Source organism: Anoplopoma fimbria, chromosome 5 (assembly GCF_027596085.1).
Source record: "Anoplopoma fimbria isolate UVic2021 breed Golden Eagle Sablefish chromosome 5, Afim_UVic_2022, whole genome shotgun sequence".
Taxonomy (NCBI): domain Eukaryota; kingdom Metazoa; phylum Chordata; class Actinopteri; order Perciformes; family Anoplopomatidae; genus Anoplopoma; species Anoplopoma fimbria.
Window position 1 is genome coordinate 9,461,301 of NC_072453.1, and position 17,887 is coordinate 9,479,187.

Below are 17,887 nucleotides of genomic sequence, written 5' to 3' on the forward strand. Positions count from 1 at the left end.
TCATAATGTATAAATAAAGACTTTATAATAAAGATATAATTTGGCCCAAAGCAAAACAAGCCCCTGAAAATTACTAATAAATCCTCTCACTGCATTCACTTTACAGTTCATACCTGAAAAATTTAGATTTATTTTTCCGTCACGTCCGACATTAAACAGTCTCACTGCTCATTTAACAAAAAAAACAAGTCAGTCACATAAAATCTGTGATCGGGTCTGAAGGTAAACTCAAGCTACAGTGTCGTAAAACGTCAGTGACTTTGAAATACTCCATCATGCTGGCAACATGAAATCACCTGCTTCTATCCTCCTGAAAAGGGTTTTGATTTTATCCTGTGGTTGTAAATGCACCGGTTCTATAAAAAGGCACTGTTCCATTAAGGACTGAAAAGCGTGAGAAACATGTAAAAAAAACAGCAACATGATGAATCACAGTACTAATGTTCATTTTGTACAGTGAACATAAACAATCTCAATGATCTAAAGCAACCCATATTAATCAATGTGGGTGTAATCTGCTCAGCATGCTGCGTTTAATGCCTTCACAACACATAGAAAATACATTTTCTTACTTTAAAGATATTTAAGATGACAAAACAGTTCTGACTGATTAAAGGCCTACTGTTACACATCTTAAGTTATTAATATCAAAGGATAAGTCTGGAAATATTCTACATTTTTCTTATTGTAAACGATGCCAAAAAAAGACCAACAATGAAAGTCTCAGAATAATACTTAATACATATGATATTATTGGTAGGTATTGATGTATTAATGTGTTCATCACATTAATATTTTAAAGGCTTATTTTATCTTAACCTTTTATAATACACCCTAATTCATTTGTTGATTATATTTTATATATTTAATCTGACTTTTCAGAGTAACTAGTAATTCATGTAGTAGAAGTATAAAGTAGCATATAATGGAAATACTCAAGTAAAATGCAAGTACTTAAATAGTATACTTAAGTAGAGTAAATGTACTAAGTTATTTATATTTATTATCAAATATTTTTGGTTCTGCATAATAAATATTTTTACTTTTGGTACTTTAAATATGTTTGGATGCTAATACTTTTGTACTTGTAAACTTTTTACTGTTGCCCTGGGTGACATGTTGAATTCTGTAGGACAAAAAAAATACTGCATTAAAACTGAGGTTAGGGAACAAGAAGTGCCAAAAACGCCGACTCATTTCCTGGTTTCATAACTCATCTCCTTCAGCTCACTTTTCCTTTTTTTCAAAGGGAAACACCCCTGATATGTTTGTGTTTAATAAAATCACTACAAATTCCTTTTGCACGCTGCACATTTGAGGCCAGGGGGGTAGGAAAAATATAGAATATTAAAACCAGACGTATCCTTTAACCTTGATGAAAGCGACTTTCTACTCACTTGGATTTCATCCATTTCTATTCCCACTTGACCTACTACCTACTGAAAGCTTTTCATTAAACACTCCATAAAAGAACTATTTAAAGTGATTTCTTCAACTAAGAAGCATGTGTGTAACTTGGCTTGATAGACGATATAGATTGTGTGATCACAGAGATAAGATCAGCAGCATTTTTGCAATAAATAGTACAATCACATTGTAGCTTTAAGTGCACATCTGTTCATTTTGGTATGTAGGATCTGACTTTGGTCAAACAGACCCGCAAATTATTCACCGTGTTTGTTTCGATTTGCACCAGATGGAAGTAAAAGTAAACCTTGCAAACATCTGGCGAATCGAAGCCAAACATTAAGGAGATAATCTGCTAGATCTGTCTGAGCCAGAGTGTGATGATTGTGTGAGAGGCCTTCAGATGCTGGTGATGTTCTCCGTCCCGTTGGTCGAGGCCTTTTCTTTGTCTCCCTCTGTGGGAACGCTGCTGTACTGACAGCCGGGAGCCAAGTCCACATGAGGCCTCGCCGGTTCGGGCAGCGCAGACGGTTGACCCTGCTTCAACAGCTTCCTGTCCTTTGTGTCCAGCCAGTAGAACGCCACCATGAGGAACACGGCGGAGGAGGCAACGACGACACTGCTGACGAAGAAGACGTGGAAGTACTGACCCGTCCTGTCGATCAGGACTCCTACAGCAACAAGAGAAAAATGATTAGTCATGTTCTATTTTTTACTTGTTTTACATTTTTTTATTTTACAGGACTTATGTTTTTCAAAAATTTCCTCCAAAATGAACTCATATAAGTTCATAGGAAGGTTTCTGAGAAGGTTTTAAAAGGTGGATTTTTTGTATTTAATAATTTATTTTATTTCCATTTATTAATGTTATTCTATTTTATTTAATGTTAATTTTATTAGGTGTGTGTGTGTATATATATATATATATATATATATATATATATATATATATATATATATATATATATATATATATATATACACATTTATTTGATTTATTCTATTTTACTTTATTTTAATTTTATTGTGTATAAATACATTTAATCATATATATATATATTGTATATATTATATATTTATTTTTTCTCCATCTTAATGGGTATTCTTTTTTGTGTACATTGTGGGTATGTGTGTATGTATATATGCATGTATGTGTAGGTGTATATATATTTAGATATGTATATACTACTCGCTAAATTATTAGGTCTTATGTCAGGGACTGTTTTATTTTGTTAAAAAAACCAAAATTAAAACGAAGAAAAATTGTGGTATTTATTAGATGAAAAATAGAGTGTTAATTGCAGATTAATAAACTCTAATTAATTGCTAGAGCAGTGGTTTTAAAAAATCTGAAGAAAGCAGAATTTTATGTGAATTCCTACATAATTTGTCTTGTGAAAATGATTAAAAAAAAGCAAGAGGGGGAAAATATTTTTGGGGTTTAACTTATCACAGCTGGTAGAGACGTGCAACCAATCAGAAATGTACACGTTCCTTCAGTTTAAGGGGATCAGAAGCCAGAACGTTTGGGAATCACGGAGTCTGTTAGTTGGTGAACTGCAGGTCAGCTGATCATGCAAACACGAGTAATTTGTCTGCATGCAAATTAAGAATTCAACACATGAGGAATAAATTTGCAACTGTAAATTAATAATTAACAGCTCTCAAAAAATCCTCTGTCAGTTCTATGTGACCACATGGAGGAGCAAACCGAGTATATGTGAAGTGATCTCGTTGTGACTTGTGTCTGCGGTTACACGGTGGCTGGCTGTCAGCACACAGATGCATAACTGTCATTTGAGACGAGGCAGCCTCTCTGCCCTTTCCCCCCCCTCTGCTGCCACTGATCTAAAAACTCCAGAGTGAAGCGCAGACTCGTTTCCTTTGTGTGCTCGTGGTCGACCAAACTCACTGAGAACATGGTGTTATTTACAGCGACAGCCTGGAGCTCTCGATTCCTGAGATTTTAACATTCACATAACACACACAAGCAGAAACATGGCTCCAAAGCACATGCAGAGACACATATTGTAAAGGTCATCTGACTGCACACAAGTGATTCTGTAACTTTTCTACTGATACATTCACTGGAATTACGCAATGTATTAAATAAGACCACAAGTATCATTCTATTTCTCATCATAACTCTCAACAAAAGTAACAGTTAAGTAACATTAACATTTGTTACATCGTTCCAAATCGTGTTGAATTAGTGAAAAAGTAGAAATACAACAATATATATCAGATAATAAATGATAAAGTCCAGAAAGAATAAACCCAAGTATGTAGATAGGTCAGTCATTGGGGTCTAACAGCTGCAGGATATATCAAGAAAAGAGATTTCTGGCTCAGAGTCTATGAGAAGAAAAAGATATGTTTTGTATAATTACAAACATTTTGAAGACACTACAGGTGAATAGGATAATATAATGAAGTCATAGATATCAGCACGAAACTTCCCCAGTGTTTACACAACAAAATCCAGAGCAGCAACACATTCACGTCTATAAACGTTAATATGACCCTGAACATAACCCGGCTCTTTCAGATGACAGTGTGGTTCACTCTCAACTCAAGGAAAACAAGATTTTGCAGAAATGTTTTTGTGTCTACAATGAGCGTGTGGAAACCCTGTTGGCGTTTTCATTTTCAAAAGTCATGATTTACTTTAGTACAAAACAGAAAAGTGTATTTATTTCTTGTGCACTACCTGCAGTATACTATGAGTAAGTATTATGGGACAAAATGGTGTCTTTTACTGGTTTTGTGGGTTCCACCACTGAAGTCTTCCTCCAGAGCTGCTCTTCTATTCATAAAACTGTTCGTTACCTAAAGTTCCAGTCCGCCTGAAGCCTGTAAAACCAGCTGAGGCAAATCTTATCTGCTCCATCTGTAATGTGAGCGCATCCCAGATGTTCCCCGCTTTATCTACCCTCTCCACCCTCTCCACCCTCTCCACCCCTCATATGTACGTTACCTGCCAGTGGAGGCCCGATGAGCAGCGTGATGCTCTCCATGATAGCGAGCAGGCCCAGCGCCGAGGGGAAGCGTTTCATCTCCACCACGTCCATGAGGACGGTGAACATCAGGGAGCCCACCACGCTCATGGAGAGGCCGTAGATGATGACGTAGGCCAGCAGGACGGAGAAGCTGGGTCCCAAGCAGCAGATGCTGTTGCTGAGCCCGTTGACCAGCAGCGCCCAGGCGAAGACGTAAATGTGTCGCCCTTTGAACCACGGCATGCTGAAGATGATGCCGAAGGGCGGCCGCACCACGATGTTCACCAAGCCCAGGATGGAGAGCAGCAAGGCGGCGCGGCTCTGCGTTATGTTGTTGGCGGTGGCGTAGGGAACCAGGTAGATCAGGGGCACCACGAAGCCCAGCATCATCCAGGTGATGCCGATGGTGTACACGCAGTAGCGGGGGTTGTGGCACAGCTGGTCAAAGGCCATGTGTTTGCTCAGAGAAGCAGCCAGGCAGCTCCACATCTGTCTCATCCTCCCTTTCTGCTTCCTCGCGACCTCCTCCTCGGGCGGAGGCGGCCCGTGGTTCATCAGGGGCTGGCCCCGGGGCTCGGGGGCCCGCAGGGGCCTCATCACCGCGCCGCACACGCAGCAGTTCAGCAGCACGGCGCCCAGGACGAGGAAGCTCCCCCTCCATCCCAGCTCCGTGTGGAGGTAGTTACCCAGGAAGGGCAGAGTGCACAGGCCCAGCGCCGTGCCCGTGGACGACATGGCGTTGGCGAAGGCGCGGCGACGCACGAAGTAGTGGCCGAGGATCGTCACCGCAGGCTGGAAGCTGAAGCAGAACCCGAGTCCTGTGACCACCAAAGGAGACATTCAGACGACAGGGACAGCATTGTGTTTATTGATTTAAAAGATCATGTTTAGAAAATGTGCACAATAGATTCAGTGTTATACTTGAGTATTTGAATTTTCTTCAACTTAATACTCAGCTCCACTAGTGGAGAGAACCAGAAGTGCAAGAATGCTGAGTCATCTCTGGGTTTAAGGAATCATTTCTGCAGCTTTCTATAACATCTGCCTTTGCTGTTTAGTATTAAATTATTGATAAAAACACAGACTAACATCATCCTTCTTAGGAGATGAGAATCTGTTTTGGACAGGAATCTTTATTTTAATTGTACAACATTGAGTTTGTCACTATATTCAGTTTCTCTTGTAATAAATAAAGTTGCTAATAAAAGAAAACATGCTGTAAGTGTAGTTGGCTTCTCTTCTCTTTTTCCTAAATCCTCATGAATTCTCCTTCACATCTTTCCTTGACCTCATGACGAAAAGAGGTTAGGAAAAACCTATTCGACTGCAGCCATATTCCTATTCCCAAATCTCAGCAATTATCTTTAGCAAATACAATTAAGTCATAAATATCTTATTATCTATGACAATTATACCCAAGTTGTTAAAATCTGGAATTATCCTTCAAGTTTAAAATTAGTCGTTTCTGGTATCTAAAGTTTTAGCTGTATTAATTGACTGCCAGCTCTAACACACTTTATGACGTTGCCTTTTTTTCACACAAAGCAACATTAGCTTTTCTGTTTTGGTCTCCAGCTGCCGTTTTGGTGCCGGGCAGGTTGCCTTCAGTCGAATCAACCTGGGTAATAAATCAGTCGAATGTTTGCTGACCTGTAATAACCCCGGCCGTGATGTAGAGCTGCTCCACGGACTGGGTAAATGAGCTGGCAGCCATTCCGAACCCACTCAGGACGCCGCCCAACATGACTGTCGCCCGGCAACCAAGTCTCTCCACCAGCACGCTACAAAAGGGACCTGTGGATCAAAATGTAATGCTCTTAAGTTTGAATGCATACCAGAGCAGGAACAAGCAAAGGGGCTTACAGAGAGGAGGAGGTCACTGATGAATTGATCCAGCAGCACAAAACTTGTGTTTAGCTGTATTCTGTACCAGCAGGAATGAAAGCATGCTGAACATGTTTGCTCTCTCACTCACTGTGAGTGTGCACATGGTGTGTAACTGATGTATGGCTGTTTGCTAAACCCATAAAACTCTGATTCTGTAACGCCAGCATGACTCTTCAGAATAAATATATCGGTTTCCCATCTCTACCACCATTTTGACTGATATGACCCGAAGAGGAAGTTGTGTTCTCTGAGGCCTTAGTGCTAAATACAGTGTATATTGGTTAAAGGTCACCGAAGGAGGTGGTCAAATCAACACACCACTCTTTGTAGTTAGGCAACAGGGCAGCAGGGTAGTGATGGGGATAAAACCTGGACCTAGCGGAGCCTCCGTTTGCAAAAGTAGTCTCAAGGATAAAAGATAAACCTTTGCAAACATTTTCCGTATCTACATGTTTCAAATCATGTCAGTACTTAAAGTTTTATTCACACCTAACGTTATAGTTTTAATTGCAGATGAATCAACTCTCCAAACCGCAGATTTCAGCCTGGAGGCGGCTCTGTACCTCTCTGAACTTTGTGCTAATGTAGATAAATCTGAGATTCATGTCACATTTCTGTCAGCTCAGGATGATTTCTATAACGAAAGCATTCCTGTACTCAGAAAACCCATGAGAACTGTGTGCAATCATCACTTCCCACCCAACTGGTTTAAAAAAAAAAAGGGGGGGGAGGCTCTTTGCTCAGCATGCAGCAGTTTAAAAAGGTCTGTATATATCTTACTTTTCATCTAAAATAAAAAGTAAAAAGGCAAAAACAAATACTTTCTAAATTCATTAAAAAGGTGCAGTTTGTAAGATGTGGCCACCTGCTCCTAAATAAATATATAATCATATATCTTTATATACATAGCAGCTTTAATTGCAAGGCAATAAAGCCACAAACAGTGAGGCCCAAGAAAACAAGACCAACTAAGGTAAGAGTTAAACCCTGATAAAACGGTGCAATAGATGAAAAATAAAAACAATTGATCGGATAAAAATAAAATAATAAATAAAATAAAATAAAATAAAATAGCTAAATAGAATAATTTAATAAAATAAAATGAATTACCTTTAAAGTTTTTTTTTATTGCATCTCTTTCAATGTACTTAAACATATGTAGAAATAACAGCAAGGAACAACGACAAATAAAGATAAACAAAGGAATGTTATGTAAAGTAGTGAAAAAAATGGTGTGTATATAAATATATTAAATGATGCGGACCAGTCCTGACTGTTTTGATGCAACCACAAAAGTTATTTTGATTAAAAACTACATTTCCCTTCACACAGTTATGTACGAGAACATGAGGCCACTCATATTAAAAAATGATGACTATTAATAACTATTTTGACAGTTGCAGGAAGAGTAAGAGGAATGTTATTACACCAATCTGTTAACACATCCACTGACATTAAAACACTTTTTCTGGAAACAGTTGGCTGTTCAAATAATTTGGTAAAACCCTGTATTATTTGGATTCATCCTTCCACCAAGATATCCACTTACATCCCCTGGTTTTAATCCCTCTAACACGACTCCTGGACTGAATAAGAGGGCTGGACTAACAACATTCCTTCCGGATCGTTTGTCCAAGGGTTGGATATCCTTTCAAATGAACCTTTCCACACCAAACTCCTCTCTATTTTTACTAGATTTAAGAGGAAGTCTCTTGCAGCAGCATACAAATCATGCTCATCACAACCTACACATTCTGCTTTACACACAGACAAGAAGATGAAGTTACCAAAAATAATTAAGGCATTCACCTTGATCCTCTATATTGACCTTGTTTGCCATGGCTAAGCCGACACTACTCCCTGTTTTAAGGTTACATAATGCTCAGAAGAATGTGTGAATGAGGAAAGAAGTTCACATTATTGACTGGACAGACAGCGCCACACTTTGTGCACCACACTCAGGACTTCGTGCGCCGACAAAAGGATTAAAGGATCTATAAACTCTGACATTTGGTGAGCAGTTTTCCTTTTTGGTGACAGAGTCCACCATTGAAATCTACGTACAGGAAACAATGCACCATGGCTCCCTCGTGTTTTTAATTTAACCTCTGTGATATCAGCTTTCCTATTTACTCTGCTCACTCTCCTACAACCAAATCACAGCTGTATTAAGTTACTGCTAATGCAAACCCGACATTTCCCACAGCTGCTGCTTCATACTGTTTCCATTAGGGCTGGGGGAAATGGAGAAAAACAAATATCTCAATAGGTTTGACTTCTGGTGCTTTAACAAAATATTTAAACAATGAGATTTGTGAAAAATAATCACTAGTAGTGTTACTATAATGACCAAGTCTGGTAAGTAAAAAAAGAATACATCACTTTGCTGAAAAGTAGGAAAAGACAACAGTAAATGCCATATCATAATGAAATATCTAAGAAGATATAGTGTCATAATGTGATATAATATCGATATTTTGTCTAGCCCTAGCTTCAATTATATGTTTTTTATAGATTATACAAACTATTTTTCTTTGACGTGTAAATAGCATCATTGTCACTATGGATTTAAAGACACTGTACTGCCACATTCACCTGCCTCTTGTATTTATAGCAACGTCCTACATTAATAATTTAATATTTACTCCAGCTCCCTTTTGCACTCTGCATACTCGTCTAACTGTCTATAGATTTTATTTTGATGTTATTTATATGTATATATATATATATGTATATGTACATATATGTATATATATATATAGGGATATATGGATACTTCATTTGTATATTTATATCTGTACATAATAGTCTATGTTGTCTCGTCAAGCTTTGTTGTCCTTGTTTCTAGCAGTATTGTCTTTTTTAGGTTTATAGACATATTTTTGTATGAGTAACAAAAAAAAAACAGACAAAAATGATTCCGATATATATTTGGTGAAATACGTTGGGTAGCTTTTATTGTGAAGCAGTCACAGGAAACGCATCATATCCATCCCTGAGGTTAGCGCTAACGGTGATTGTTTGTGAACATGCAACATTTTCTGCAATGTAAAAAATATATATATGTAAAAAACCATAACCATAACTAACATTTTTCTTTACTAAACAAAGTTCCAATGAATGAAACATGACAAAAACTGTGTCTTTACATTAATATTTTAAGTTTGCTAACATTAGCCACCATAAGCTACTGGTCATACCAGACCAAGTTATGCTGTAGCAGTAAAACCCTCTTTAGTATATTAAATTAGAGCAGAAGTGTGTTTTATTGTTCATGAGCTCAACTTTTTTTCTGTAAGGGAGTTAATGTGCTATTAAATCTCTTTAAAAAGTATATAATGTCACTTTATAAGTTTGGATAACCCTGAAGTCTTGATTTGTAGCACACTAAAATCCCTGTGAGCTGTGGGTAACAAGCAAGCTGCAGTTTCTCATGGAATAATCTTCTTTAAATCAACACCAACACAGCAAGACAGCTTAAATCCTGCACAAATTCTCTCTCTCAGGTTTCACATTTTCCCCCCAAACGACAACAGCAGGTAGGAACTAAAGTTACCCCCAAAGTTAGGAGGCATTTAACTTAAATTTTACAGATTGAATAGTGTCATCTAATAAAGACATCAAGGTAAATGAAGTGTGTAGAGTGTTTAAAGTTACACATTGACTAAAAAAGATAAACTAAATAGTTCCCAGTTGTTTACTTTACCTCCTGCGTGGAGCACTGACGTCATGATGGAGGGCACCCACGAGGTCTCGCTGTTGGAGGCGTGGAACTCATTCTGCAGGTCGGTGTAGAAGATTCCCACACAGGATGGGAAGGCCAGGGTCAGAGCCAGGACTATGATGGTGGCGGCCAACACCACCCAGCCCCAACCGCCATCCGGAGCCGTGACGGCGCCCGTTGGAGCCGCAGAGTCTCCGCAGTAATTTCCCTTCGCCCCTTCCTCGGATTCACATTCATTGGCCTCTTGAACTTTCTCCGTGCTGTCGGCACGCTCGAGGTCCCCGAGGGCCTCAGAGTGGAGGCGGCCATTACTCGTCCTTCTGATTCCATCTGCCTGAGTCATTTTCTGCTCTGCAGTTCAGGAGGGGCTTCTGTGTTTGCTCTGCACGGTGTATAATTACCTCTGCTGCCCATGTCACTGTAACTGCTGAGACCTTCAGGCACACCTGAAACAGCAAAAGGAAATAATACATCAGGTTGTTCAGAGCAACTGAAGTGGTGAAAGGACACATCGATGTGTCCTTGGGCAAGACACTCAACCCCAAGTTGCTCCTGAAGGATTTGCCATCAGTGTGGACTGGATGATGCATGAATGTTAGTTAGAGTCTGATGGGCAGGTGGCACCTTGCATGGTAGCCCTGTCATCAGTGTGTGAATGGGTGAATGATATGTAATATGCTACTGATTGTAAGTCGCTTTGGATAAAAGCGTCTGCTAAAATGACTGTAATGTAATTGCTCCCCGGGCGCTTCATTGCAGCCCACTGCTCCTCCGGGATGGGTCAAATGCAGAGAACCGAATTTCCCCATTGTGGGACTAATAAAGGCTTAATTATTATTATTATGTAATGTAAATGTTCCCCTGAGGATGGTTACTAATGATTTTGAGGGTCCCCTGACCTAGTTTTGAATTCAGATATCTCAACAGCTATTGGGTATTGGCATTCATGTTCCCCAGAGGATGGTTACTAATGATATTAATGATCCCCTGAACTAGTTTTGAGTCACATATCTCAACTGTTACAAGATGCAGAGATTAATTTCCACCGAGGATGAACCCTAATGATTTTAAAGACCTCCTGAAATAGTTATTAGTGAAATATCTCAGACATTCATGTTCCTAAGAGGATGGATCCTACTGATTTGAATGATCCCCTGACCTAGTTTTTAGTGAGATATCTCAACAGCTATAGGATACAGACATTCATGCTCCCAAGAAGATTGATCCTCATGGTTTAAGGATCCCCTGACCTAGTTTTGAGTGAAATATCTCAACAACTATTGGATACAGACATTCATGATCCTAAGAGGATGTATCCTACTGATTTTAAAGATCTGCTGACTTAGTTTTGGGTGAGATATCTCAACAGCTATTGGATACAGACATTCCCCTGAGGATGGTTCCTAACACTTTTTATCAACCCCCCTGTTTTAGTTTTGAGTGAAATATCTAAACAACTACTGGAAACAGACATTCATGGTCCCCAAAAGATGGAACTTAATGATTTGGATGACCCCCTACCCTAGTTTTGAATGAAATATCTCAACATCTATTAGATACAGACATTAATGTTCATCAGAAAATGGATCTCTATGATTTTATTCATCCCCTAACATACTATTTGGCACTGTGGGTTTAACTGAAATAGCTCTATAACTATCAGATGGATAGTCATGAAACTTGGTTCAAACAATCAGGTTACCCTCAGGATAAATTGAAATAACTTTTGTGATTCTCTGGCTTTTTCTTTTGGTCCTGGGGAGGTAGCATATGACACCAAAGATTCAGTGAGAGGCTTTCCAACAAAAGACTATTCCCAAGGTTTGGAGCCTCGACACAATCTTCCTTTCAGCCTTCTACATAAGTGCAGAGGTAAAAAATAGTGAATGGCACAATGACTTTTAATTACAACAAAGTAATATAATACAGAAGATAAATAGGAAGCCTGTGCTCAAAACTTCTAGTGGTCATGTTTTGTACAAGCTGTAGGCAAACAGTTAATTTGTTAGGTTGCCCAAGTTACAGTCATTTAAACAAACATTCGAAATTGAAAGAAAAGACCTGACCATGGCAATGATCCTGAGTTGACAGATGGTGGACTTTGTTATGTTATTAAAATGTTCAGAGAAACTTCAGTCAGAGTCTAGAACAAACCCTAATATATCTAGTCTCATCTTATGCAGAATGTAGCTGGCCAGATATCAGACACAATTGTAAACTCGTTACACTCTTTTTCTGAAATCCGCGGATTGGGTGGATACAAGGCCTTGACAGTCTGAACTCAGGCAAAAATGTAGCCTTTAAGTTCAGAAAATGATAAGACAGGACTGGGTCGTACCAACAAGGACACATTTTTGAACCTGATAAAATCATTGTAAAACTTCAAATCATGTTGCACCAAACTTTAAAACTATCTTGAAATGATGATTCCTTACATTTAACAACAAGTCTTTCTCAAAGGAGAAGAAATAAGAGCTTTTCTGCCAAGTCATCATGAGTAACGTTAAGCTAACTAACGTTAACTGACTTTTTAGCTAGCTAGCTTCATCATTTCTGCTGAGTCATCATGAGTAACATTAGGCTAACTAACTACCTTTAAGCTAACTAGCTAGCTAGAGCTTCTCTACCGAGTCATCATGAGTAACGTTAAGCTAACCATTTTGAGCTAGCTAGCTAGAGCTTTTCTGCAAACTCATCATGAGTAACGTTAAGCTCAGGCCCGCCGACAGGGGGGGACAAACGGGTACGTTGTCCCGGGCCCTGGACTGGCCCTGGAATGGGGGGGGCCCATAACTGGACCCCCATGAAGTTGGGATTAATTATTGTATGTATACTTCAAAATGTGTTGATTTAGAGAAGAAAAGTGCTTTATTTGCATTCAATTAATGACTCCTAGATTGTTTGCCTTCATTGCCCTTGAAAAAACGGCCAATAACCCCCTATCACCCCTATGCCAAAATGGTTTGGTCTTTGGAGAAGAAAAAAGACGACATCATTCCATTAGTGGTCAGTGCGCGAGTTGATTCAACATGCACAAGTCAGGAGCCCTGAAAAAAAGAAAGGCGAAAAAGAGAGGAAGAAGCCGAAAGCCTGAGGGGATCTCTTTATAAATATTTCAGAAAAGACTCAGGTGATGCTGCAGGTACCAGTAAAGGCAGCTGTGCAGCACAGCCAGGTAAGACACGGCCAACTTTTTCCAGCCCCGTCGTCAAGTAACACAGGCACAGGCGGCGTGTCAAACATATTAGCGCAGCACCACATGAGCAAGTCACACGGAGATCAATATCAGACAGACAGGGGGCATTGAATAATTTGATAACCACAACGGCTTTATTACACTGTGTTTCATACGCCTATATCTAATTGAATCTTAGAATATGCACATTACCCCGCAAATAGGCCCATGTCCAAATCAAATGTTTCAGGCAGGCACGCGCTGCGCACTCCAATCAGGCTGAATTGATTTGAGAATCATTCCCAGTCAGCTGAATTACAGCCAGTGTAACGCGGCTCATGGTTTAAAATAAGCCAGTGGCATGGCAACATGTGAAATTGCCATTTAGATAGAGTTGGATGTAACGAATGGGTTATAAACGTGACGTTTTGGGGTAGCCTGTAACTTAGTTTCTGATTGCCGTTAACTTGAAACTCGCCAGATGAATGGGCTCCGCCTTGTTCCCCAAACATTCTCTGGAAGTTCAGCGGACATAAACGCGGGTCTGGCGATAAATAACAGTACCCTTGACATGATTCCCCTTGGTCAAGTGAAAAATGGTCGATGAAATGTGCAGTTAATGAGCTCTAAGTGAATACAATAGCGTGAGTTTTATTGTGGTATGATTCTGAAAGCCATAACTTCACTCAGTCCATATCCATAGCCTATCCAATTAAAGTTGTAAATAATCCTTTTGGTTTATCCGTAATAAATGGGCTTGTCATCCCGACGTCATGTGTTTGGGAGCTGCACAAGGGAATTCTGTGGTTGTGTTTCGGCGTTTGACAATTTTGGGAACAAAAAAAAAAAAAAAAAAAAAACCTTAGATTTTTAAACTTTTGTAGTCTTTGGGATAGAGTTAGCCAAGTTGATCAGTCTATTCTTTTCTGTGTTAAATCGTCAAATTAAGGGGTTTTCAATTTGTTCTTTTTTAAATGGTTCATTTTGACCCCTGTTAATTTAGATATAGCCCTTTTTATCGAAATATGTTCACCTTTATAGGAGAGGCTAGAGAGGATGAGAGAGAAGAAGAACAGGCTACCAAACAGGATGAGAGAGAAGAAGAACAGGCTACCAAACAGGATGAGAGAGAGGAAGAACAGGCTACCAAACAGGATGAGAGAGAGGAAGAACAGGCTACCAGTGAGATAGAGGTGTGTGTGGTTTTTTTTTTGGGGGGGGGGCCCATTGAGAGAATTTTGTCCCGGGCCCAGCCAAACCTGTCAGCGGCCCTGGTTAAGCTAACTAACGTTAACTGACTTTTTAGCTAGTTGGCTAGAGCTTTTCTGCTGAGTCATCATGAGTAACATTAGGCTAACTAACTAACTTTATAGCTAGCAAAAAAGAGCTTCTCTGCTGAGTCATCATGAGTAATGTTTAGCGTACTAACATTAACTGACTTTTTAGTTAGCTAGATAGGGTTTCTTTAGCGGGTCACAATGAGTTACCTTAGGCGAACTGACTTTAAGCTAGCTAGAGCTTCTCTGTCTTGTCATCTTGAGCAACATTAAGCTAAGCTAACTTTTTTGCTAGTTGTGTATTTTGTAATTAGTTAGCATCATATTGACATATTAACATATCAATTTTGGTTTAAATGTATAAATGTATTAAATGGAGATAGTTTGTAATCATGCAACAGAGCTCTGCTTAATTTCAATCTGGATCAGATCATTTAAAACTTGGATGAATTGTTAGACTTTTATTAGAACTAATTTTAGATTAAATGAATTCTTGTTGGGGCCACCCAGCCTGAATGTCTTCAGGTCAGCCTGCAATTGAACAAAGAGGAAGTGTGCTTGGTTAAATATGTCTGTGTGGATACAGATGGGAATCTCAATCTGGCAACCATGAGACTCAACACGCACTTGTGAAAACCCTTGAGAATGAATGAACCTCTGTGCAAATGTTCCAGTAGAATTTCGCCCCGAAGAATCTCAATCTCATTTCCAGATGTACCAAGTGACTAAGCGGAGCAACATGCTCTCAGATTATGTTTCTGAGGATACAACTCTTAGCTAATGTACTCAGACATGAACTTTGTGGCAAAATGAATGTGGAAACCTGAACCTCAGATTTCACAAAAGCAAAACTTGTGATTCAATGAAACGAAAAAAAATCGAAATACTTTCCCTTTAAACCCAATAGTGCGAAACATTAGATCACATGCTCGGCCCTCACACTACAGACTGGGATCTTTGCACAGGTTTCGGTGCTTATCACTCAGAGTGCACACTTATTGGATCATTCATAACGAATAAATCACGTGTATGCAAACGGAAAAGTGGCACTGCAATATCATTGCAACCATTTAAACATTAATAATTTACAGTTAAACACATTTATTTACTTACAGTTTAAATAATGTATGTATTGAGAGTCTGTTGATTTGAAGTTGTTTGTTTTACAGTATTTTAAGTATACTGATATAACTACAACTTGAAAAAAACCAGAAAAAGTGTAAATGGATGCAGTGAATTTACAAAAATATTTTGTTTTGTATGAATTTAGGATAGTGTAAAGTCATTCTGCACTACATTATCTTTATATATTTACAGGCAGTAACACAGCAGTTAAAAATGAATTGCGTAAATTACACGTTTTTTCTCTTCACTATTAATTGGATAGTCTTGCAGAATTGACCATGCATACGGTTATCAACATTTTAATTTAAATTGCAGGGACTGATAGGTGGATATTGTTAACTCTGGAAAGAGCCAGGCTAGCTGTTTCCCCTTGTTTCCAGTATTTGCAGCTAAGCTAACTAGCTGCTTTATATTTACAGTACAGACAACTCTTGGCAAGACAAGAGCACATTTCCTTTCCTTTGGACAGAACAAAAGCACACAAAAGTATTTGTACTGGGCAGTGGTCACCACACACTTCTGACCGTACAGAACGTCTTCCTCTCTTATGTCTCCCCTTCACATTCCTCTTCCTACTCTGAGTGTGTAATGGACCAGAGAGGTGGAAAGTCCTCACATATGTCAGCAGTCTGATCCACTAAGCCATAACATCCTGTTTTTACCTCCTTCACCTGCAAAATGTCACTCAAGTAGACTTGTACCAATCAGGAAGATACACAATATAAGCACAATGAGACGCCAAAAGACGACAAAGAGACACAACATGACTACAAAGAGATAAGTACCAACTAGAAGGATACACAAAATGACATGGAAGAAACACAAAATGACCAAAGGAAGATACAAAATAAATACAAAGAGACACAAAACAACCAAACCAAGACACAAAACGACTACTAAGTAACACAAAATTACCAAAGGGGACACCATATGACTACAAAGAGACACAAAACAACCAAGAAAGACTACAAAGCGACAAAAAAAGACCAAAAATTACTAAAAAGAGACACAAAACAACCAAACCAAGACACAAAATGACTACAAAGAGACACAAAACAACCAAGAAAGACTACAAAGTGACCAAAAATTACTAAAAAGAGACATAAAACAACCAGAAAAGACAAAATAGTTACAGAAAGACACAAAATGATTACAGAGACACAACAAAGAAAAGACACAAAAGGACTTCAAAAAGATACAAAACTAAAGAAAGACTTTTAATGACAACATATGACTACATAAAAGACACAAAATGACCATGAGACACAAAAAATACCAAAAAAGACTCCAGAGAGACACTAAACAACATCTAACAGAGGCCAAACAACTATAAGATAAGATAAAATAATAATCCTTTATTAGTTCCACAGCGGGGAAATTTGCAGCAACATAGGGTAAAGTGCACACAATAATACTGTGTTTTGGTGGAGGTGTGGCCTCATGCATGTATTTAGTTGTTTCATAACCCGCCCATAACTATGTGTCCTCTTGTACATAATTAATAAATGTACCTTAAAGAGAATTCAGTGTAAATCTACCTGGATGAATGAAAGTGATGCTGAGCTGCTGGTCCTTTCTGCAGGACAGCCCATGGAGGGATGGGAGCCCTGCAGGGTATCCACCTCTCTAACAAGTCAAACAGTGGAAGTCACAGCACAGACTGAGCTGCATATGCATTAAATATGATCTGCACCTTTTTAATTGTATTTCACCTTCACCCACGTGGTAACTCCTTATGATCTGAGCTTGTTTACGGATGTAGAGCGACCGTGAGCACGGCCCAGACTCCATCACAGTCCTGCTATAACAAAGAGGAAGTGATTTAAGCACCAATTTCCTCTGTGCAATAAAACGAAAATAAATTCAATAAATCACCTTTTTTTTTTATTTGGGTTGCGGTCCTCCAGCTCCCCCGGTAATCCTCACACATGCACGGTCCCTGCTCGATGACTGCCGGGTCAGAACTCCCCGACAGACCGGAGCTCCAGCCTCCGCCCGCCCGCTCTGACGCGGCCGTGATGGGAGGGTCGGATACTGGAGGAGGAGGAGCGGGGAGCTGCTGTGGAGAACCCGGCCTTGCTGCACCACACACCGGCGAGAGGAGAGGAGGACAGCCGGGGGCGCTGCTCCTGTGTGGGTGGGTGTGCAGAAAGATGTAGTACTGTACTAAAGTACACCATGTACTTCATGTGAGTATTTCCAGATGTACTACTTTGCAGTGGTGGAATGTAACTAAGAACATTTACTTGTACTTGTAACCGAGTACTTTTACTCAAATAGGTGTACTTAATTT

General features: G+C 39.3%; 1 protein-coding gene across 1 annotated transcript; it reads right to left on the minus strand.

The window, feature by feature from the left end:
* Positions 1 to 17,577, minus strand: slc16a5a (solute carrier family 16 member 5a). The gene is made up of 5 exons (XM_054598925.1): positions 17,470 to 17,577; positions 10,000 to 10,463; positions 6,057 to 6,200; positions 4,385 to 5,224; positions 1 to 2,078 (listed from the first exon to the last, which is right to left on the minus strand). The coding sequence occupies exons 2-5, from the start codon at positions 10,358 to 10,360 to the stop codon at positions 1,807 to 1,809; spliced, it is 1,617 nt and encodes a 538-aa protein (XP_054454900.1). The 5' UTR covers positions 10,361 to 10,463; positions 17,470 to 17,577; the 3' UTR covers positions 1 to 1,806.
* Between the last annotated feature and the right edge of the window lie 310 nt (positions 17,578 to 17,887).